The sequence below is a fragment of the Schistocerca cancellata genome, chromosome 9, assembly GCF_023864275.1.
Source record: "Schistocerca cancellata isolate TAMUIC-IGC-003103 chromosome 9, iqSchCanc2.1, whole genome shotgun sequence".
NCBI lineage: Eukaryota > Metazoa > Arthropoda > Insecta > Orthoptera > Acrididae > Schistocerca > Schistocerca cancellata.
Genome location: NC_064634.1, coordinates 489,735,619 through 489,760,921, shown reverse-complemented (window position 1 = coordinate 489,760,921; position 25,303 = coordinate 489,735,619). Strand labels below are relative to the sequence as shown.

Sequence of the window (25,303 nt, the reverse complement as noted above, 5' to 3'; positions counted from 1 at the left end):
CAGATGGGCCCAACAACATGCCGAATCGACCGCTCAGGATTGGCAGCACGTTCTCTTCACCGATGGGTGTCGCATATGCCTTCAACCAGACAATCGTCGGAGACGTGTTTGTAGGCAACCCAGTCAGGCTGAACGCCTTACAGTGTCCAGCGAGTGCAGCGATGTGGAGGTTCCCTGCTGTTTTGGGGTGGCATTTTGTGGGGCCGACGTACGGCGTTGTTGGTCATGGAAGGCGCCGTAACGGTTGTACGATAAGTGAATGCCATCCTCCGACCCATAGTGCAACCATATCGGCAGCATATTGGCGAGGCATTCGTCTTCATGGGCGACAATTCGCGCGCCCATCGTGCACATCTTATGAATGACTTTCTTCAGGATAACAACATTGCTCGGCTAGAGCGGCGAGCATGTTCTCCAGGAATGAACCCTATCGAACATGCCTGAGATAGATTGAAAAGTGCTGTTTATGGACGATGTGATCCACCAAGCACTCTGAGGGATCTACGCCGAATCGCCGTTGAGGAGTGGGACAATCTGGACCAACAGTGCCTTAATGAACTTGTGGATAGTATGCCACGACGAATACAGGCATGCATCAATGAAGGAGGACTTTCTACTGTTTATTAGAGGTCCCGGTGTGTACCGCAATCTAGACCACCACCTTTGAAGGACTCAATGTATGGTGGTACAACATGCAATGTGAGGTTTTTCATGAGCAATAGAAAGGGTGGAAATGTTTATGTTGATCTCTATTCCAATTTTCTGTACAGGTTCCTGAACTCTCGGAACCGAGCTGATTCAAAACCTTTTTTGATGTGCGTATATGAGTAATAAAACTGTCAACTGCTTTCTAAAATGATAACATGTTCATATTGTTGATGAACAACATTTCTTGCAGCTGAAAGACTTCCTCGTAGTTTGAGGCGTCTACCATAGCGCGCAGCCGGCTGGGGTGGCCGAGCGGTTCTAGGCGCTACAGTCTGGAACCGCGCGACCGCTACGGTCGCACGTTCGTGTCCTTAGGTTAGTTAGGTTTAAATAGTTTAGTCCCATAGTGTTCAGAGCCATTTGAACAATAGCGCGCAGTGCGGGCTCAGAGTGGATTCAGGACCAGGTGAATACTGAACATAACGAACAACCGGGCTACCTAGTTGATAATATACAGAAAAAGGGATATAATATCGTGGCAGTCTCCAGTCCTCCGAAGTAAGACACTTCGCAACAATATGGACGCTGGAGCGCGACTGGTAAGCGACAAGAAAACGATGAAAACAGTGCAAGAAGGTTTATTTTATTCGTGGAATCTCTAGATGTTTAGAACAGGTCTAAGGAGCATAGTAACGAGACAAAACGAACTACCTCTGGAGGGATGGACCTGGACTTGATTGCCTCGGTAAAAATTTCCATTTTTTGTGTATCTATAAAATCCTTTTAGAAACAAGACTAGTAATTAGAAGTGTATTCTTCGATTTAGACATCGAATTAAGCCTCATGCCTCTTTCCTGGTGGATTGACTGGAACTGCCACCTGGAACTGATCGGCTGTCGGACCCCCTCCGTCTAATAGGCACTACTCATGCATGGTTGCCGGCCGGGGTGGCCGAGCGGTTCTAGGCGCTACAGTCTGGAACCGCACGACCGCTACGGTCGCAGGTTCGAATCGTGCCTCGGGCATGGATGTGTGTGATGTCCTTAGGTTAGTTAGGTTTAAGTAGTTCTAAGTTCTAGGGGACTGATAACCTCAGAAGTTAAGTCCCATAGTGCTCAGAGCCATTTGAGCTGTGCATGGTTGTTTACATTTTTGGGTGTGTTTAGTGACATCTTCGAACAGTGAAAGGGACTGTGTCTGTGATACAGTATCCACAGTCAACGTCAATCTTCAGGAGTTCTGGGAACCGGAGTGATGCAAAACTTTTTTTGATGTGTGCAGCTCTCGGGGTGCGTTAGCGTAATTCGTTCTCAGATCGATTACCGATTTTTCTCTCTGACGTGGATCACGGTAATTAGTTTTTGCAGAGATTGTATCCTCTGAACCTTACAGAAATGAAACCTCTTGCCAGAGCTTCGGTAAAGCTTTCCCTGGGCACCCAAGTTATACTTGATTAGCGTGACAATTGCCTTCCTGATACACTATTTGATTAAAAGTAGCTATACACCTATTAGAGGACGTTAATATACAGGGTGTAGGAAAAATAATGCGAATAGTGATAGAAATAGCATGCTTGTGTTTGACGGCGAACAACGCAGGTAAGGTACGTGTCGTTCTGGACTGTGGGTGTTCAGTACATACTAGGCATAGGTGCAGGTTGTTTACGAGTAGTGCAAACTTTGTATTTGCATTCGGCGGCTGAGGTCGACATGCAATGAGAGACCTAGCAGAGTTCTAAAGAGGGCACATTGTTGGGGCCCGATTAACTGGAGCATCAGAACCAAGACAGCCAACTTATTGAATGTTTCAAATGGTTCAAATGGCTCTGAGCACTATGGGACTCAACATCTATGGCCATCAGTCCCCTCGAACTTAGAATTACTTAAACCTAACTAACCTAAGGACAGCACACAACACCCAGCCATCACGAGGCAGAGAAAATCCCTGACTCCGCCGGGAATCGAACCCGGGAACCCGGGCGTGGGAAGCGAGAACGCTACCGCACGACGACGAGATGCGGGCTATTGAATGTTTCAACAGAAACCGTTTTACGAGTTATGACAGCCTACACAAAACATGGAAAGACATCATGGTGTAAAGGAAATAGTGGGCGCAAATCAAAACTAAATGACAGAGATGTTCGTACGCTAACACGAATTATGTCAAAACAACACAAAACTACTGCGGCTAAACGGACTGCAGATCTCAATAGCCTCTTCGAGGCCCCATATCTATCGACACTGTCTGCCGAGAACTCAATAAAGCGAATATTCATGGACGAGCTGCTAACTGGAAGCATTAGTGACGTCATCCAACGCAAAGAATTGTAAAACATGGTGTAAAGGAAATAGTGGGCGCAAATCAAAACAAAATGACAGAGATCTACACTCCTGGAAATTGAAATAAGAACACCGTGAATTCATTGTCCCAGGAAGGGGAAACTTTATTGACACATTCCTGGGGTCAGATACATCACATGATCACACTGACAGAACCACAGGCACATAGACACAGGCAACAGAGCATGCACAATGTCGGCACTAGTACAGTGTATATCCACCTTTCGCAGCAATGCAGGCTGCTATTCTCCCATGGAGACGATCGTAGAGATGCTGGATGTAGTCCTGTGGAACGGCTTGCCATGCCATTTCCACCTGGCGCCTCAGTTGGACCAGCGTTCGTGCTGGACGTGCAGACCGCGTGAGACGACGCTTCATCCAGTCCCAAACATGCTCAATGGGGGACAGATCCGGAGATCTTGCTGGCCAGGGTAGTTGACTTACACCTTCTAGAGCACGTTGGGTGGCACGGGATACATGCGGACGTGCATTGTCCTATTGGAACAGCAAGTTCCCTTGCCGGTCTAGGAATGGTAGAACGATGGGTTCGATGACGGTTTGGATGCACCGTGCACTATTCAGTGTCCCCTCGACGATCACCAGTGGTGTACGGCCAGTGTAGGAGATCGCTCCCCACACCATGATGCCGGGTGTTGGCCCTGTGTGCCTCGGTCGTATGCAGTCCTGATTGTGGCGCTCACCTGCACGGCGCCAAACACGCATACGACCATCATTGGCACCAAGACAGAAGCGACTCTCATCGCTGAAGACGACACGTCTCCATTCGTCCCTCCATTCACGCCTGTCGCGACACCACTGGAGGCGGGCTGCACGATGTTGGGACGTGAGCGGAAGACAGCCTAACGGTGTGCGGGATCGTAGCCCAGCTTCATGGAGACGGTTGCGAATGGTCCTCGCCGATACCCCAGGAGCAACAGTGTCCCTAATTTGCTGGGAAGTGGCGGTGCGATCCCCTACAGCACTGCGTACGATCCTACGGTCTTGGCGTGCATCCGTGCGTCGCTGCGGTCCGGTCCCAGGTCGACGGGCACGTGCACCTTCCGCCGACCACTGGCGACAACATCGATGTACTGTGGAGACCTCACGCCCCACGTGTTGAGCAATTCGGCGGTACGTCCACCCGGCCTCCCGCATGCCCACTATACACCCTCGCTCAAAGTCCGTCAACTGCACATACAGTTCACGTCCACGCTGTCGCGGCATGCTACCAGTGTTAAAGACTGCGATGGAGCTCCGTATGCCACGGCAAACTGGCTGACACTGACGGCGGCGGTGCACAAATGCTGCGCAGCTAGCGCCATTCGACGGCCAACACCGCGGTTCCTGGTGTGTCCGCTGTGCCGTGCGTGTGATCATTGCTTGTACAGCCCTCTCGCAGTGTCCGGAGCAAGTATGGTGGGTCTGACACACCGGTGTCAATGTGTTCGTTTTTCCATTTCCAGGAGTGTATTTCCAACATAGGGTCGGGTTTACGTCTGGAGAACGCCAAAAGAAGCCTGAAATCATGACTGCTCGATTCCAGCATTTAAACAAGGAGGTGGAGGTGCGATGATGTCATGGTACTCTCCTGGTCTCGTCATTACTCTCAAAGGCCGTGTTACAGCCAACGATTATGTGAACATTGTAGATGATCAGTTTCACCACATGATTCAAATGTTATCCGCCAACAATGATGCCATATTCAGGACGATAACGCACCCATTCAGACAGCTAGGACAGTACAGTCGTGGTATGAGGAACATGCAGCTGAACTGCAGTGTCTGCCCTGGCCACCACAGTAGCCGGACTTGAACATTATCGAACACTTGTGGGAGGTATTGGATCGCAGACTCCGGAGCAGATTTTCGCCTCCCTCGTCACTACAGGGGTTAGAAGACGTTCTGAGAAAGAGTGGTGTAACATTCGACTGGAGACTATACAATCATTATATGCCAGTATTCCAAGAAGAATCGCAGCTGTATTACAGGCAAAGGGAGGGGGCTCCAACCCCTTATTAATGAACAAGTAAGTACAGGCATTCACATTATTTTGCGTAGTGCCTGTAGGGTGTTTCCATCCTTCACTTTTATGACGACTTGAACTCTGCTGGGCACACTTTCAGTGAGTTGTCTGAATATCTGTGGATGAATGGCAGCCATTTTTCCTCAAGAGCCGATATTAGAGGAGGTAGTGATCTTGGATATAGTGGTCTGCGGCAAAGTCGACGTTTTAACTACTTCCAAAGGTGGGTTCAAGACAGCACTCTGTGCAGACCAGTCCATTTCAGGAATGTTATTGTCCACATGCCATTCCCTCGCATATGCCGCTTTGTGACAGAAGAAAACATAGGAATTAAACCGTAGGCAAAATAAACTTGCCCGGAAAATACTTCACGCACCTTCAGACTGTCAACCCGAGCGTGGATGATGATCATGCAATGTAAGATAGACAACCCAGCTTACATTTTCCGATATAAGGTACCTCTTCTGTTGAAGCCACGTTTTATTTCCTTATTTTCTGTTTTATAATTTGTATCGCATTCAGCGACCCAGCTTACATTTTCCGATATAAGGTACCTCTTCTGTTGAAGCCACGTTTTATTTCCTTATTTTCTGTTTTATAATTTTGTATCGCATTCAGCGAGTAAAGCGGTACTGCAGAACTGACACAGTCGGAAGTAAGATTTCAGTTCCCACGCCTGTGGAGCATATAGCGTTGCCAGTGGACGGTGGTGTGAGGCCCTGTAGATAGACATGAGAACGCCCGTTACGTCAGCAGCATGGTATGTAGGGAAAGCGAAGGGAGCGAAGCAACTAACCCTGCTAAATACCTGTATGTGCTAGTTAAAGTCGCTTTTTCCAATACAGATATCAGGAGAAGCCTAAAGGTCATAAGTACTTTCTTATTATAATATTACAACGGTAGAAATAGATCATCTTAATAAATAAGTCAATAATGTTTAACGTAACGAAAATGTAGTAACGCCTTCGAAATATCACAAGTACGAGATAAAGGATGTGCGCCATAGTCGTCAGTCGCCGATGGGATACCTTCCCATCTAGTTCTGTCGTAAGGCCCCTCTCTCAAAAATTGTTAGTTTTCCGTTAATCGCATAATTGTGTCGATATTTTCAGTTTACAGTGTTTAGTAAATAAATATATTACAATGGCATCCCTCTGAACGTTGTTCCGAATAGATCAGCTTCCCGCTTATCACTTAGAATCACGAGAAGTATAACTGCATTTTACAGAGAACCCGACGGCGCTGCTTCTGCGAGGAAGATAAATTTCGACAGCCTTTCGGCAAAACGGGTGGAAAGAATCCTACACGACGACTCACTAATGTAGTCTAAGGACGGATTGTCTTAATGTGCGAAAAACTCTGATGGAAAAGGACGGACAGTCGTTCTGCGGCTCTTATACCATCCTGAACTGATACACTGGCTAAACTGACATTTCAGAAGGCTCACTAGAAGTGGAGGGTTGTTGGACAGGTAATTTTTGTTCTGTTCACCCTATACAGGGTGTTTCAAAAAGGACTTCAGAAATTCCAAAATTCATATAAAATAATTCATGGTACTTACAGAGGTGATTGACAATTTGTAGGGAAATACAACAAGTTTTGTCTCGCGTAGTCCGCTAGTGCCGAATCGCACACTAAGAAGCGCTAGCGGCAGTTGCGTTAGACGGATGTCTTCACGGGACCCGAGCGTGCAAGCTTTGTGTTTTGGTTTGAAGAATCGAAATCGATGACAACAATTCGGCGTAATTTCCGCAGCATGTACGTTAAAGATCCTCCTAGTAGGCCTACAGTTTATGAGTGGCATAAATGTTTTGTAGAAACAGGGTGCTTGGTAAGACACGCGAAACCATCAGGCCCGCATCTCGTGGTCGTGCGGTAGCGTTCTCGCTTCCCACGCCCGTGTTCCCGGGTTCGATTCCCGGCGGGGTCAGGGATTTTCTCTGCCTCGTGATGGCTGGGTGTTGTGTGATGTCCTTAGGTTAGTTAGGTTTAAGTAGTTGTAAGTTCTAGGGGACTGATGACCTAAGATGTTGAGTCCCATAGTGCTCAGAGCCATTTGAACCATTTTGAAACCATCAGGTCGTCCAAGCACATCTGACGACGTCACTGAGCGAGTGAGACAACGTTTTGTCAACAGCCCTACAAAATCGACCCGGGGTGCATTTCGCGAACTGCAAATCGCGCATACGACTGTTTGGCGTGTGTTGACAAACCGTTTAAATACGAAACCGTTCAGATTCACGATCGTACAAGCAATAAAAGACACTGGTAAAATTGCTCGCAAGAACTTCTGTGCGGATATGTTAAATCGATTACACGAGGACGAACATTTCTTGGAGAAATCATCTTTTCTAACGAGTCGACTTTTCACTTAAGTGGCGACGCTAACACACTTAACTATAGGATTTGGGACAGTGAAAACCCACACAAATTATTGCAACATGTTCGTGATAGCCTTAAACTAAACGTTTTTTGTGCATTGAGCAGGAACAAAGCGTACAGCTCCACCTTTTTCCGTGAGACAACCATCGACGGGTTAGTGTACCTAGATATGTTACAACAGTTTTTGATACCACAGGTAGGTGAGGATGACCAAGAATGAAATGTTTACTTCATGCGAGATGGTACACCACCACACTACCTGGCTAACGTCCGGGATTTTCACAGTGACCGCTTTACACATCAATGGATTGGCCGCGCTGCACAAATTGCATGGCCCCCACGTTCCCCAGATCTGACCCTACTCGATTTATTTTTATTGGGGTTCATCGAGGATATCGTGTTTATACCTCCTGTGCCGGCTTCTCTACCTGAACTTAGAGCAAGAATTTACGCTGCCATTGAACAAGTTACACGTGCAATAATACGGCGAGTATGGGAAGAAATTGGTTGAAATGGTTCAAATGGCTCTGAGCACTATGGCACTTAATTGCTGAGGTCATCATGTGACATTATTGTTCATATTTTTTAACAAAACTTGTAAATACTTTATTGAAACTGTTAAAGCAGAAGTAGAGACATCTTGTTTGAAGCGTAATCGATACCGAAACTCTTTGATAAGATTAAACCGAATGTACATATTAAGAAAAAGGGTGTAATATTTACTTTTAAATATTGTAAAGATATCTATTTGTTATAATTATTAAATGTAAAAAGGTGGCCAGAGATCTTAGAGGCAGCACGTACAGCGCCAGTATAGTGTTTTGTTGCATCTTGCCTCGGTTGGAAACTGCAATTTTTCACGACTTGGTTTGGGGAGAAAAAGGGGTGTTGATTATAAGATGGATCATCGCTATGAAGAGGACATAAGTCCGACATGGATAACTGCTCTTGGCCGTTCTAATATTAATGCAGTTGTTGCCACCAACGCCTCCGTCGCTGATCACAGCTTACAGGGTACGACATTTTAGCTATGTATTATAGTGGGTGCCAGGAAGCTGAAATGTGCTTTAAGAATAATAACCATCTTCCAAATTAACAATTGTGTCCACCTGGTAATTTATCCCGTTCATAAACCAAGCAGGATCCTAACCTGGTACATGAAAATTCCAAGTGACCTGTATTCAGTCAAGATTGTGAAATCTTTAATACACTCCTGGAAATTTAAATAAGAACACCGTGAATTCATTGTCCCAGGAAGGGGAATCTTTATTGACACATTCCTGGGGTCAGATACATCACATGATCACACTGACAGAACCACAGGCACATAGACACAGGCAACAGAGCATGCACAATGTCGGCACTAGTACAGTGTATATTAACCTTTCGCAGCAATGCAGGCTGCTATTCTCCCATGGAGACGATCGTAGAGATGCTGGATGTAGTCCTGTGGAACGGCTTGCCATGCCATTTCCACCTGGCGCCTCAGTTGGACCAGCGTTCGTGCTGGACGTGCAGACCGCGTGAGACGACGCTTCATCCAGTCCCAAACATGCTCAATGGGGGACAGATCCGGAGATCTTGCTGGCCAGGGTAGTTGACTTACACCTTCTAGAGCACGTTGGGTGGCACGGGATACATGCGGACGTGCATTGTCCTGTTGGAACAGCAAGTTCCCTTGCCGGTATAGGAATGGTAGAACGATGGGTTCGATGACGGTTTGGATGTACCGTGCACTATTCAGTGTCCCCTCGACGATCACCAGTGGTGTACGGCCAGTGTAGGAGATCGCTCCCCACACCATGATGCCGGGTGTTGGCCCTGTGTGCCTCGGTCGTATGCAGTCCTGATTGTGGCGCTCACCTGCACGGCGCCAAACACGCATACGACCATCATTGGCATCAAGGCAGAAGCGACTCTCATCGCTGAAGACGACACGTCTCCATTCGTCCCTCCATTCACGCCTGTCGCGACACCACTGGAGGCGGGCTGCACGATGTTGGGGCGTGAGCGGAAGACGGCCTAACGGTGTGCGGGACCGTAGCCCAGCTTCATGGAGACGGTTGCGAATGGTCCTCGCCGATACCCCAGGAGCAACAGTGTCCCTAATTTGCTGGGAAGTGGCGGTGCGGTCCCCTACGGCACTGCGTAGGATCCTACGGTCTTGGCGTGCATCCGTGCGTCGCTGCGGTCCGGTCCCAGGTCGACGGGCACGTGCACCTTCCGCCGACCACTGGCGACAACATCGATGTACTGTGGAGACCTCACGCCCCACGTGTTGAGCAATTCGGCGGCACGTCCACCCGGCCTCCCGCATGCCCACTATACGCCCTCGCTCAAAGTCCGTCAACTGCACATACGGTTCACGTCCACGCTGTCGCGGCATGCTACCAGTGTTAAAGACTGCGATGGAGCTCCGTATGCCACGGCAAACTGGCTGACACTGACGGCGGCGGTGCACAAATGCTGCGCAGCTAGCGCCATTCGACGGCCAACACCGCGGTTCCTGGTGTGTCCGCTGTGCCGTGCGTGTGATCATAGCTTGTATAGCCCTCTCGCAGTGTCCGGAGCAAGTATGGTGGGTCTGACACACCGGTGTCAATGTGTTCTTTTTTCCATTTCCAGGAGTGTATATTGTTGGCAAATCAGTGATTAATCAGTGAAATAATTTATGGAAAGATAACTGAGAATTTCATAATTAACATTGCTATTATTTTCTGTGTTAAAATGATTACGTAAGGTTATGCCAGATTCGGAGACCACATTAGATAAATTGTTTGCTGCTTTCACATTACGTATTAATGAAAGTAAATACTAAGTTGATGCATAATGGTGATAAATAGTAACGTTAAACAGTTTATAGTGAATCAATGAAATGTTGAGTACCAAATATGTTGATGTAGAAACCACCCCTGTCCATGTTACTTTTGCTTTCATATCAGTCTGTTTGCTTAAGCAGTTGGGTGCTGTAGTTTTGTTTCAAGCGGCTAAACTTTTCTTGTATTGCTGAATCATCTTTTATCTAAATCTAAAGTGAAGTCTGTTAGGTAAGTAGGGAGCTGCAAACTTTTCTGCTGTTCTACTCAGCTTCATTACGTGTGCCTAATTAGAGTAGCAAATAATAGTGTACCACCAACCACATATATTGATATCGATGCAGAATAGTAGTCTGTTATTTGCCATACCTCTGAACTAATGACATATTTGAAGAAACGAGTTAAAGTCTGATGCTTATTCCTTAGGTTAACACTTACGGTTATTACACTTGTTTTTGTGGTTTTGCTGTCCGGATAGGTAACTGTATTTCTGATTGTTACATTGCTTATTATTAACAGTATAGTATAAGAATATTACAGTTGGCTTTGCATGACAGTATATTTTTGTAAACCAAGTCAGAGAATACAAAATTCACGCAGATATTAGATCTGGTTCTACATATGAGGATAGTAAATAACACACATAAGTCAAATGGAGAAAAATTACAATGAGTCCCTTAGAACTTAGAACTACTTAAAACTAACTAACCTAAGGACGCCACACACATCCATGCCCGAGGCAAGATTCGAACCTGCGACCGTAGCGGTCGCGTGGTTCCAGACTGTAGCGCCGAGAACCGCTCGGCCACTCCGGCCGGCTGAAGAAATTGGCTTCCGATGGGATGTGTGCAGGATAACCGACGGAAGCCACATATAATATGTTTAGTTTAAGGTAAAGAAACTTGATGTATTTCCCTACAAAATAACACTAAAGACAGCTCTATGTCTTCTTTCAATAAATTTATATGAAATTTTTTCTTAAGTCCTTTTTGAAACACCCTGTACTATAGCTCTTATCTGACAGAAGTGGTCGTCAAGGCTAGCAAGGAACCTCCGAGAAAAATTTCGTCCGTGGAAATTGGTTTTCAAATTGAGAGAATGAGCGAGTCGTTATGTGCGAAGATGATAATTTGCAAAAGTAGATTTTTCCGAAAATGAATCATGATCGAAGTAAACTGAGTAGCTGTTTATTCAGACAAAGTGTGGAGTAGAGATGGGCAAACTCGTTCATCCTTGGGAACTAGTTCACTGCCGATCGTTCTTTTTTGGGAACCGTTCATTTTTACTCGTTCACCGGTAATTTGTGCTTGATATATGGTTCTTAAGAAAAACTGAAAACTAGTAGTGTAGGTGACTGAATGATAGAGGGCACCAAGAGGGGGCACTTGCCTCCCCCCCCCTGGAGTATAGAGTTTTTATTCATTACAGAATTCTTATACACTTTTAGAAGTAATTTCTGTGATTCTGCAGAACCTCTCGTTCAGCCAACTGTAGCCTTTGTGGCAGATCGCAGGGAAATAATATAGGGTGGCGCACGGAAAACCGGCCCCGAGTACAGACTGCTCGCCAATTACGTACGATGTGTTGCCCGTTACGAGCAGATACAACAAACAAACATTTAATAATTAGGAAGTGAAGAAATAACAAGCTAATGCAAGCAACAATGGCGGAACAATCGATGAGGAGGAGTAGAGAGCTGGAGAAGAGAACAGGAAAATCTCACGCGACGCGCATGGGCTACAGCACATGTAGTCTTCTAAACCTGTTGGTGGCTGTTTCCCAACTTAATAGACCACAAGTGTCTTGTATAAAACTCTTCGTTTCGATTTCCACTACATAGCTACGCTAAGTTGTAAACAATAATCGTTTAGACCTTATATATACTTCACGTTGTCTCTGAGTTCCTAGGCGAAGTAGACTTTACGGAAGCATAAAATAAAATGTGGTTTTCTCATCATACCAGCGTCACACGCTTAGTAAAAATTAGGTTTTTATGTTGCATTATTAAAGTTAATGCAGCAATAATAATAATAATTAAGTTCACAGTAATAAAGATTTTGGTTTGAAAGCTCCTTCTGAACAAATGTTTTTGAGATAATAAGTAAATACGATTTTATGGCAATCTATGTCTTCTCAAATGGAGAGGCACCGCTTTTGCTACTGAACCAAAATGACCCACAACCCACTATTTTTTTTTTCGAAGAAACCAAGCTAGCAGGTGATGCAAATTGGAAAAAACCAAACTTAAAAATAATTACAGCCTTCCCAAATGTAATGTTTTGTATAGGAAAGATACACGAAAATAGTTTTATATGAATTTTCTTACACTAAAAATTAAGCAAATTATTGAAAGTTACTTGCTAAATCAAGTCGATGAAACCAAAAAATATATGAATAACAAAAAAACTTGTCTTGTTATAAGTATGTCTTATGCTGTTCATCGATATAATGAAGTGAGCTGATATGCCCTTTTGTTACCTGAAAAGACCTACCTATTACATACAACGTGATTTTTATGTAATTTACGTAACTATAAAATACTTTTTGATTACCGGTCGTGGACGCTGGATAGCCAGACCCAAGTGGAAGAACAGTTTGGAACACATGTAAAATGGGTGAGCGCAGTGAACAGTGAACAAAACGAACAACTGAATACTGATCTAAGTAGGAGCAGTCGGCAGTGGAACTGAGACAGGTGGTCATGCGAAGAACGATGAGTGCGGCCGAGGGAGACCGAGACTGAGACGAACACGCGACGGAGGCTGGAGCGTGAACTGCCGAAGTGACCGCCGTGACCGAAGTGAACTAGTGAACTACGAACCGATCGTTCCTCGTTCCCGGGAACTATAAGTAGACTGCCACCAAGGAAGTGAACTATGAACCGATCGTTACTCGTTCCCGGGAACTATAAGTAGACCGCCGCGACCGGAGTGAACTACGAACCGATCGTTCCTTGGAATTCGTTCCTCGGTCCTTTCGTTCAGCTTGGTCAACCGTTCCTCTGCACCCATTCGTTCGCGAGCTACCAATCTCTAGTGTGGAGTCATTTCATTGTGAATCAATGTTATTTGAGAGATAGTGAATAAATGCCAAGCAAAAGTGTCTGTGTAGATGCACTGCTGGTGAATGCAGGGCATCGACGTACAGACGTGTGGCGCGTGGCAGCACTGCGCTATTGTTAGCTGCCTCCGCCTCCCGTCTCTCTTTCTGGAACAGACCTGGCGCCTTGGCGAGGCCGCGAGCTCGCCTCGCAGGGGCAGTAGGTGTGCTACCACGATCTGGACGCTCGGCAGCGCTCGGCTGTGAGAGTGGCTGAGTGGCTGAGTGGCTGAGTGGCCGAGTGACTGAGTGGCTGAGTGGCTGAGTGACTGAGTGGCTGAGTGACTGAGTGGCTGAGCGGCTGAGTGGCTGAGTGGCTGAGTGGCTGAGTGGCTGAGTGGCTGAGTGGCTGAGTGGCTGAGTGGCTGAGTGGCTGAGTGGCTGAGTGACTGACCTGCCCTCGGACGAGCGGCCGGCGGTTGTTGGTGAGCTTGAGCTTGTCGAAGGCGACGACACCTTGCGCCATCCAGAGCTGGCCCGTGGCCGGCGAGTCGGGGTGCACGTACATGTTGTGCGCCAGCGGGGGGTCCCCGGAGCCCGCCACCATCCACTGCGAGCTGCAACAGGCCGACACATCTCGTCGCCTTCACCACGTCTCGAGAGCGACTGTCGCAGTTTCGTATCTTTTTTATGTCTATAGTATGCGATGACATTGTAATTCTGTCAGAGACAGCAAGGGACTTGGAAGAGCAGTTGAACAGAATGGACAGTGTCTTGAAAGGAGGATATAAGACGAACATCAACAAAAGCAAAACGAGGATAATGGAATGTAGTCGAATTAAGTCGGGTGATGTTGAGGGAATTAGATTAGGAAATGATACAGGTTGGAGACTATGGGTCCAGCTGCTGGAAAACCTTTCTGGAGTGTAATTAGCAGTCTTCGAAAGGGAGGCAAGAAGGAAATGACAAGTATTTTGGACAGGTCAGGAAAACTGCTGGTGAATCCTGTGGATGCCTTGGGCAGATGGAGGGAATATTTTGAAGAGTTGCTCAATGTAGGTGAAAATGCGATCAGTAATGTTTCAGATTTCGAGGTAGAATGGGATAGGAATGATGATGGAAATAGGATCACATTTGAGGAAGTGGAAAAAATGGTCAATAGATTGCAGTGCAATAAAGCGGCTGTGGTGGATGAAATTAAGTCGGAACTCATCAAATACAGTGGAATGTCAGGTCTTAAATAGCTACACAGGATAATTGAAATGGCCTGGGAGTCGGGACAGGTTCCATCAGACTGGACAAAAGCAGTAATCACACCAATCTTTAAACATGGAAACAGAAAAGATTGTAACAACTACAGAGGTATCTCTTTAATCAGCGTTGTGGGTAAAATCTTCTCAGGTATTGTTGAAAGGAAATTGCGAGTATTAGTTGAGGACCAATTAGATGAAAATCAGTGTGGGTTTAGGCCTCTTAGAGGTTGTCAGGACCAGATCTTTAGCTTACGGCAAATAATGGAGAAGTGTTATGAGTGGAACAGGGAATTGTATCTATGCTTTATAGATCTAGAAAAGGCATACGACCGGGTTCCTAGGAGGAAGTTATTGTCTGTTCTACAAGATTATGGAATAGGAGGCAAACTTTTGCAAGCAATTAAAGGTCTTTACATGGATAATCAGGCAGCAGTTAGAGTTGACGGTAAATTGAGTTCATGGTTCAGAGTAGTTTCAGGGGTAAGACAAGGCTGCAACCTGTCTCCACTGTTGTTCATATTATTTATGGATCGTATGTTGAAAACAATAGACTGGCTGGGTGAGATTAAGATATGTGAACACAAAATAAGCAGTCTTGCATATGCGGATGACTTAGTTGTGATGGCAGATTCGATTGAAAGTTTGCAAAGTAATATTTCAGAGCTAGATCAGAAATGTAAGGACTATGGTATGAAGATTAGCATCTCCAAAACGAAAGTAATGTCAGTGGGAAAGAAATATAAACGGATTGAGTGCCAAATAGGAGGAACAAAGTTAGAACAGGTGGACGGTTTCAAGTACTTAGGATGCATATTCTCACAGGATGGCAACATAGTGAAAGAACTGGAAGCGAGGTGTAGCAAAGCTAATGCAGTGAGCGCTCAGCTACGATCTACTCTCTTCTGCAAGAAGGAAGTCAGTACTAAGACTAAGTTATCTGTGCACCGTTCAATCTTTCGACCAACTTTGTTGTATGGGAGCGAAAGCTGGGTGGATTCAGGTTACCTTATCAACAAGGTTGAGGTTACGCACATGAAAGTAGCTAGGATGATTGCAGGTACTAGTAGATGGGAACAATGGCAGGAGGGTGTCCACAATGAGGAAATCAAAGAAAAACTGGGAATGAACTCTATAGATGTAGCTGTCAGGGCGAACAGGCTTAGATGGTGGGGTCATGTTACACGCATGGGAGAAGCAGGGTTACCCAAGAGACTCATGGATTCAGCAGTAGAGGGTAGGAGGAGTCGGGGCAGACCGAGGAGAAGGTACCTGGATTCGGTTAAGAATGATTTTGAAGTAATAGGTTTAACATCAGAAGAGGCACCAATGTTAGCACTGAATAGGGGATCATGGAGGAACTGACATCACGGTCAACGAAGCTCTCCAGGCCGGATACGTTTGGAACTCCAGATCCACCTCGTACAATTGCGACAGTTAGCCATCCATTGCCATGTGTGAAAGAATCATTGACATCAATGCTGAAGTTCAGTCTGCATCCACAGAAGACTGCTGGCCCATCCAGTAGAGAGTGTGCTGCGACAGACTTTATAGTATTCTTTTTCTTGTCTGCAGCAGAAGTTGTCATTTCGACGTCTTCAATTGTTTTATATATTGTCTGTCTTGAACGTCGACGATATCTTCTGTAATAAGGCATGGTGGCAGCGTTCAATGCAGTTGCCTGTGCAGCAGCAGCAGCGCGAATGAGCTGCTACGCAGCGCTCGCTCGCTTATTAAAGGGGGGCTATGCTCCAGACTGAACGCTGAAAGGCATAATCAGTCTTAAATGATGATGATGATGATGATGATGATGATGATGAATGAGACACTTAAAGTAGTACAGGAGTTTTGCTATTTGGGGCGCAAAATAACTGATGATGGTCGAAGCAGAGAGGATATAAAATGTAGACTGGCAATGGCAAGGAAAGCGTTTCTCAAGAAGAGGAATTTGTTAACATCGAGTATAGATTTAAGTGTCCGGAAGTCGTTTCTGAAAGTATTTGTATGGAGTGTAGCCATGTATGGAAGCGAAACATGGACGATAAATAGTTTGGACAGGAAGAGAATAGAAGCTTTCGAAATGTGGTGCTACAGAAGAATGCTCAAGATTACATGGGTAGATCAAGAAACTAATGAGGAGGTATTGAATAGAATAGGGGAGAAGAGGAGTTTGTGACACAACTTGACAAGAAGAAGGGACCGGCTGGCAGGGCATGTTCTGAGACATCAAGGCATCACAAATTTAGCATTGGAGGGCAGCATGGAGGGAAAAAATCGTAGAGGGAGACCAAGAGATGAATACATTAAGCAGATTCAGAAGGATGTACGTTTCAGTAAGTACTGGGAGATGAAGAAGCTTGCACAGCATGGAGTAGCATGGAGAGCTGCATCAAACCAGTCTCAGGACTGAAGACCACAACAACAGTATGCGAAGTTCAGAAAAATATCGAACTTCGAAAGCAGTCGACGCAAATCTTAGAAATTCTCGACGAAAAAACCATGCAGCTTCTCTGACCACCTTTTAATGCCCTAATGTAAGGTCGTTCTTCTCAACGACCTTGTCGCTCTGTAGGATAGTCTTCGCTTTCCACGTGGGCGGCATGCATTCGGCTAACGGTTGTGCTAAATTCTTAAATAAAGGTGGATGTTCCATGAAGCTTACCGTACATAAGGATCAAAAAATAATAATTTTTTCGATTCTTTTAACTTTAAACAATCTTTTTTTAAATATTTATAAAAGTTGGGAAATTATGAATTTATAGTTTCAGTGAAAATAATATATACACAACTGGCCATTAAAATTGCTACACCAAGAAGAAATGCAGATGCTAAACGGGTATTCATTGCACATATATATTATACTAGAACTAACATGTGATTACATTTTCACGCAATTTGGGTGCACAGATCCTGAGAAATCAGTACCCAGAACAACCACCTCTGGCCGTAATAACGGCCTTCATACGCCTGGGCATTGAGTCAAACTAAGCTTGGATGGCGTGTACAGGTACAGCTCCCCATGCAGCTTCAACACGATACCACAGTTAATCAAGAGTAGTGACTGGCGTATTGTGACGAGCCATTTGCTCGGCCACCATTGACTACAGGTTTTAAGTTGGTGAGAGATCTGGAGAATGTGCTGGCCAGGGCAGCAGTCGAACATTTTCTGTATCCAGAAAGGCCCGTGCAGGACCGGCAACATGAGGTCTTGCATTATCCTGCCGAAATGTAGGGTTTCGCCGGGATCAAATGAAGGGTGGAGCCACGGATCGTAACACACCTGAAATGTAAAATCCACTGTTCAAAGTGCCGTCAATGCGAAGAAGAGGTGGCCGAGACGTGTAACCAATGGCACCCCATACCATCACGCTGGGTGATACGTCAGTATGGCGATGACGAATACACGCTTCCAATGTGCGTTCACCGCGATGTCGCCAAACACGGATGCGACCATCATGATGCTGTAAACAGAACCTGGATTCATCCGAAAAAATGACGTTTTGCCATTCGTGCACCCAGGATCGTCGTTGAGTACACGACCGCAAGCGCTCCTGTCTGTGATGCAGCGTCAAGGGTAATCGCAGCCGTGGTTTCCCAGCTGATAGTCCATACTGCAGCAAACGTCGTCGAACTGTTCGTGCAGATGGTTGTTGTCTTGCAAATGTCCCATCTGTTGACTCAGAGATCGAGACGTGGCTGCACGATCCGTTACAGTCATGCGGATAAGATGCCTGTCATCTCGACTGCTAGTGATACGAGGCCGTCGGGATCCAACACGGCGTTTCGTATTACTCTCCAGAACCCACCGATTCCATATTCTACTAACAGTCATTGGATCTCGACCAACGCGAGCAGCAATGTCACGATTCGATAAACCGCAATCGCGACAGGCTGCAGTCCGACCTTTATCAAAGTCAGTAACGTGATGGTACGCATTTCTCCTCCTTACAAGAGGCATCACAACAACGTTTCACCAGGCAACGCCGGTCAACTACTGTTTGTGTGTGAGAACTGTTGGAAACTTTCCTCATGTCAGCACGTTGTAGGTGTCGCCACCGGCGCCAACCTTGTGTGAATGCTCTGATAAGCTAATCATCTGCATATCACAGCATCTTCCTGTCGGTTAAATTTCGCGTCTGTAGCACGTCGTCTTCGTGGTGTAGCAATTTTAATGGCCAGTAGTGTAATTAGAAATAACCATAGGAGCAGTTTCCGTAAGAATAGCAATTAAATGCGTCTTCATTAGCACATATTAGATGAACTTTATATTTAAATAATGCTCGTATTCGGATTGAATGCGGGAAAAAAAGAAAAAAAGGTGGAGGCGAGACATGAATCAATGATCTCGGTATTACGAATCTCGAGCACAAGTGAATTTTTTATCTTATGTATTATCACTTCACAGAGATCCCTACAGAACATGCATCTTTGTTAATAACTTTCATGAGCCAGGAAATGAACCTAGGGCCCCCGCGTGGAAGACGAATATTTTATCAGAAACCCACATTCACTCCCGAAAGAGGCCGACCTCGCTGTATGGTGTTAAAGACAAAACATCAAAGTCGACTTTCTCGAGAATTGTTTAGAATTGCATCAAACTGCTTTGGAATATTAATCTTTGAGTACTGAAATTCACATACCATAAATATAAAAGTTCACATACCATATACAGGGTGTTTCAAAAATGACCGGTATATTTGAAACGGCAATAAAAACTAAACGAGCAGCGATAGAAATACACCGTTTGTTGCAATATGCTTGGGACAACAGCACATTTTCAGCCGGACAAACTTTCGAAATTACAGTAGTTACAATTTTCAACAACAGATGGCGCTGCAAGTGATGTGAACGATATAGAAGACAACGCAGTCTGTGGGTGCGCCATTCTGTACGTCGTCTTTCTGCTGTAAGCGTGTGCTGTTCACAATGTGCAAGTGTGCTGTAGACAACATGGTTTATTCCTTAGAACAGAGGATTTTTCTGGTGTTGGAATTCCACCGCCTAGAACACAGTGTTGTTGCAACAAGACGAAGTTTTCAACGGAGGTTTAATGTAACCAAAGGACCGAAAAGCGATACAATAAAAGATCTGTTTGAAAAATTTCAACGGACTGGGAACGTGACGGATGAACGTGCTGGAAAGGTAGGGCGACCGCATACGGCAACCACAGAGGGCGACGCGCAGCTAGTGCAGCAGGTGATCCAACAGCGGCCTCGGGTTTCCGTTCGCCGTGTTGCAGCTGCGGTCCAAATGACGCCAACGTCCACGTATCGTCTCATGCGCCAGAGTTTACACCTCTATCCATACAAAATTCAAACGCGGCAACCCCTCAGCGCCGCTACCATTACTGCACGAGAGACATTCGCTAACGATATAGTGCACAGGATTGATGACGGCGATATGCATGTGGGCAGCATTTGGTTTACTGACGAAGCTTATTTTTACCTGGACGGCTTCGTCAATAATAAACAGAACTGGCGCATATGGGGAACCGAAAAGCCCCATGTTGCAGTCCCATCGTCCCTGCATCCTCAAAAAGTACTGGTCTGGGCCGCCATTTCTGCCAAAGGAATCATTGGCCCATTTTTCAGATCCGAAACGATTACTGCATCACGCTATCTGGACATTCTTCGTGAATTTGTGGCGGTACAAACTGCCTTAGACGACACTGCGAACACCTCGTGGTTTATGCAAGATTGTGCCCGGCCACATCGCACGGCCGACGTCTTTAATTTCCTGAATGAATATTTCGATGATCGTATGATTGCTTTGGGCTATCCGAAACATACAGGAGACGGCGTGGATTGGCCTCCCTATTCGCCAGACATGAACCCCTGTGACTTCTTTCTGTGGGGACACTTGAAAGACCAGGTGTACCGCCAGAATCCAGAAACAATTGAACAGCTGAAGCAGTACATCTCATCTGCATGTGAAGCCATTCCGCCAGACACGTTGTCAAAGGTTTCGGGTAATTTCATTCAGAGACTACGCCATATTATTGCTACGCATGGTGGATATGTGGAAAATATCGTACTATAGAGTTTCCCAGACCGCAGCGCCATCTGTTGTTGAAAATTGTAACTACTGTAATTTCGAAAGTTTGTCCGGCTGAAAATGTACTGTTGTCCCAAGCATATTGCAACAAACGGTGTATTTCTATCGCTGCTCGTTTAGTTTTTATTGCCGTTTCAAATATACCGGTCATTTTTGAAACACCCTGAATATAAAACAATTACAAAACCAGCAACTCGCCCCCATCTCCCATTTTTTAAACAATTAAACTCCCGTGTATAAAAGATCGTCAAAACTTACTTCACAAATAAGTTGATGTGTAAAACATTTGGTACTAGGCATGTAAAACATTTGTAGCCTAACGCTCAATACCCCATTACTTTCCTTCTGTTCCTTTCGAACTACTTACACATTGAGTAATGAAAAAGATAAAATATGAAAAAGTTTCCTAAACGTTCTAAATTATGTCTAAGTTTGCTGCAAGTCAGAAAGTGCTCTCATCCTCAAATACTGGACGAAAATAGTCTGGTAATTTGTGCGCTGAGTTACACTACCTCAAGACATACACACAGTTTCTAACTGTAATACTTGCCTTCTGCGTTAAACCCTGTGCATGGGATAATACCTCTCAATGTGGATATTATGGAAACATATAAAATTGTATAAAACACTAAATATCAGATTCTTGTTGCTCCTTGGAGACGTTAGACAGACCTACCATTGGGACTGGCTGTTATGAGCTGAGTAACAGTGTCCCTTTAGTAATACAGACATGCGGGACACCCGCCCCCTGTGACGGGTGGTCAGCACTCGTGGACGCAGTGTGTCGGAGACTTCGTCCTTGAGTTAAGGCACACGGTATCAACTCCCGTACAAAACTGAGGGCAGTATACATAACTGATAATGTTAATGATTAATAAACAACTTATTAAAAACGCAAGCTGACCATACTGGAGTTCTTAATAATACTGAATCTCCATATTTCCAGTATTATTTATTAAAAAGAACTTTCTGAATAGAAAATTTATAAAAATAATGTTAGGAATGTCGGCGGAGACGGGTGATCTTTGACAAACCGCACCTTGCGCAGGCAACTGACACACTGTTACAAGTGGTAGTTAGGCAATGTAGTTCCGTGCTCCGTGATATTAACACATAATCCGTTGCCGAATGATCAAGTTATGATTCTGCATTTAAAAGTAATTTAAAAATGTTAAAAGGCTCTCGGGCAACGACTGATACGATACCAAGCGATTTTCACTAAAGCAGCTCTCGGGCATTCAGTATCATTGAGACGATACTATTGTGCCAGTGTACTGAGCAATAGTGCAGTACCGAGAACGGCACAATATTATCGCACAATATTTATGCCAAGGACGCATCAGTCAGAACTCTATACCGAACACACCAGCAATCGATTGACCATCATTGTCCACTGACCATAATTCTGTCCACCTAACAGTATACAAGGTAAAGGTGGTCAGATATGTCCACATCTGCCTCATCTACTGTACTACCTCATCATTAATTTGAGCACACAACATCAAAAAAATTATGTACTATATTTCCACATCTGCCTCATCATCATCATCATCATCATTATCATCTCTCTGATTTATACCGGCAGTAAATTTCCCTCTCTCTGTAATGCTTACTTACATGAGAAACATCATATATATGTATATTTTAGAGGCTATGCAGTTTTCTACTGTGTAACCAACAGAAAACGACAACGATTTATGCTGTGCTGGTAGTAGGCATTATTTGTTCAAAGTTGTACGGTGACCTGTTTCTTGCACTGGTGTCACCGTTTACTTTGCTGATTCTCGGTGTACTTCAGGCGTAAGTTAGATCAGTGATAGTACTCAACCTGAATTTAATGTTGTCAGTAAGGGAGTTCTGTGTATTTTAATGCGTTATGCAGACAATTTAGATGCAGAAGTATTCAATAGGAACTTCCCTTGTGCTTGCAAAGTATGATAGGAATACCAAACTTTCTGCGAGTTTTCAACGTACGAGCAACATTGGTCACTTTCGGTGCAATTTAAGCTCTAAGTTAGATCTGCAGCAATTCTGAGTGCATGCTTTTGCAACCAGTTTTAAGTATTTAGACGACTTTAATGTGTGGTACGAATATCGAGATACTTTCATCTACTAACCTTTATTTACCTTATGCCGATAGGTGAGCTGCATGTGTTTTAACAAATAATGGAGACAGTAATTATTTAGATATGGATATATTAATTTTAAGGTTACAAGAGCTTGAAAAGAGTGGTATAAAAACCGAGTTTTCGGCGTTTACGAGCGCTGTTTAACCGAAAAGTTTCTATCAGTAGTGTCAGTATTCAAGCTGCATGCATTTTAATAAGTAATAGAGATAATTTAGACGTGGGAATATTTAATTTGAATGCTCACTGTGCTTGCAAAATGCGAAATCTAACATATTTCGAGAGAAAATGCTGTTTAATTTGCTCGAATTTTCGTAGATATCTGTCATTCTACTTGCATATTACGATGAGCATACAAGCTTCGTGTATTTTAATAGTAATACACACAATTTAGATGTGGAAGTATTTACTTTGAATTTCGTAGAGATCTGTGATTACATTTGCTTATCGATAGCAACCTGCATATGTGTCTGTGTACGTGTGTGTGTACTCGATAAATAAATTCATCGAAGAATTTACTTTCGAGATACAGAGTCTGTCATTGTATTTGGATATGTTACATGTCTATCAGTGTGTTTGATCATGTGATGTACAGATACAACATGATCAGACACATCGATAGACATGTAACATATCAAAAGCAGTTATTCTCCAGTTTAAGTGATACATCGTAAGAAAACACTTCCTTCCTTCATTTGAAAAAATGCGGTTCGCTATGTTGTGTGTGAATGAGTGTATGTTATCACATTGTGTACTTTTATTGGACTCATTATAGGACATACAATCTATAAACATTTTAGAGAGCCTTAACACCACAGTTCCCTATTTGAAATACTGCAATCTCCGTCGACAGTTGCTACTGCACACAACCTCTAGTAGGCTTGGGTCATTTTTAATAAAAGTAGTAATTGGAAATAAATATCATTGATTATATGTTTATAGTATATAACGATATATATCTTTGACCCTCCTAAAATGGTGGTTGAGAACAATTTAGATACGGAAACACTGAATTTGAAGGATTATTACGACTTACACCAAGAGTATGACTAATTAATTAGTCTCCCATTAATTCAGACTGCTGATTTGTTTAAGTGCTTGTCTGATTAGCACAGTACTATAGCTTACATGTGTTTTTTGCAGTTATAAGTCTGCTCTGGTTAGTTTTTCAACATTGATCTTTTAGGCCTAACATGTTAAGTCAACTCTTAGTTTAGCATTTTATTTGTAACAAGTTAGACATAGAAATAACATTGGGGAACTTACTTTAAAGTTCACAGATGTGTGTGCGTGTGGAAAATAGCATTGAGATACTTAATGTAAACACCGCACTTTACGAAACTGCTGAGGTACTTTCTAAGATATTTTAGTGTATTTTAGTCTCGTACAGAACATTGTGACACCTGTAAAGCATCAAAGATCTGAGTCTCTGTTGAGTGTTAAATTAAGCATTTTATCCTGATCAAAGTATGAATGCCAACATCCGTTGGTGCAGACAAGCAACAGGAACTTCAAGCAGCAGTTTATTTTTTTGCTTTCTGAAGTTCTCCGGAAAAATATTTAAGGTAAAACTCATATTCAACACCTATATTGTTACTAATCTGTTAATTACATTGTATAAGCAAATATTGGTTTTTAACTATTTATGGGGAGTATGTTTTATAATTGTTCTCAAATTCCTTAGGAAGTTTACCCGCTTATTTAGCAGGAGTTATATGTTTAGGCATGGTCGTAGGTTGTGTTTAAAAAATGAACAGCACAGAGACAGAAGTGATGACACTTTGTGCAGGACCTGACCATCATTTTGCAGGACAATGCTCAAGCACGTGCAGTGCAGGCTGTTACTCATTTGTTTGACTGATGGAGCTGCTAAGTGCTATACCACCTACTGCACTACCCTGACTTAAGCCCTCGTGAGTTCAACTCGATTTCTAAACTGAAGAAAACTCTTCACGGCATTCGCTTCAGAGCTGCTACATATTCTTCGGGCAATAGGCCGCGCCGCTCGAACTGTCAACACAACTGGCACTGATAAGAGTATCCTACGACTTCGTCATCGCTGGCAACGGGCTGTACACAATGCTGGTGACTACTGTGAAGGTCAGTAAAACTTGGAAACACGTATCTATTTTGTACGAGCTGTAAATAAATAGTTGCCACAACTAAAGGTCCAACCCTCGTATGAAACACCTGATCATCGCCGGTGCTCGTGTTCGTGATGGCTGTAAATACATTTGTGATGCACCACTGTTATCTTAGAGACTTTTGACGATAAATAAAACTGATTCACCCGTGATCATGGTATCTGCTCTCTAACACACTATATGCTATATTTTATCAAGTAGCCTGTTTGACATGCTGTATGTATATTTCACATTTCATTAATTGACATTATTTTCCTTATACGTAATTTAATAAAATATTTGACGTGCTTTGCGTATGTCACAGCAGACATCAGACCCTGTCTGATATACTCATAAAGCAGCTGATGAAATGCGAATCAATCACTAACATAAGTGTTTCAAGTTGCTAATAAACAGTGTGTAAATATTAGCTTTTCTTGAGGTTATGTTGATCGTCAGTAGTTAGCGTTCTGCTTTTAAATTTCCTCCCCAGCTGTAATGAGA

At 44.1% G+C, this 25,303-nt stretch overlaps 1 protein-coding gene across 1 annotated transcript in view; it reads right to left on the bottom strand.

Moving 5' to 3' along the window:
- Window positions 1–25,303, bottom strand: part of LOC126101514 (T-box transcription factor TBX18-like) — a 287,840-nt gene that overhangs the window by 102,374 nt on the left and 160,163 nt on the right. Inside the window, exon 4 of the mRNA XM_049912157.1 lies at window positions 13,701–13,863. Within this exon, the coding sequence (XP_049768114.1) occupies window positions 13,701–13,863 (163 nt within the window). The remainder of the gene's footprint in view (window positions 1–13,700; window positions 13,864–25,303) is intronic.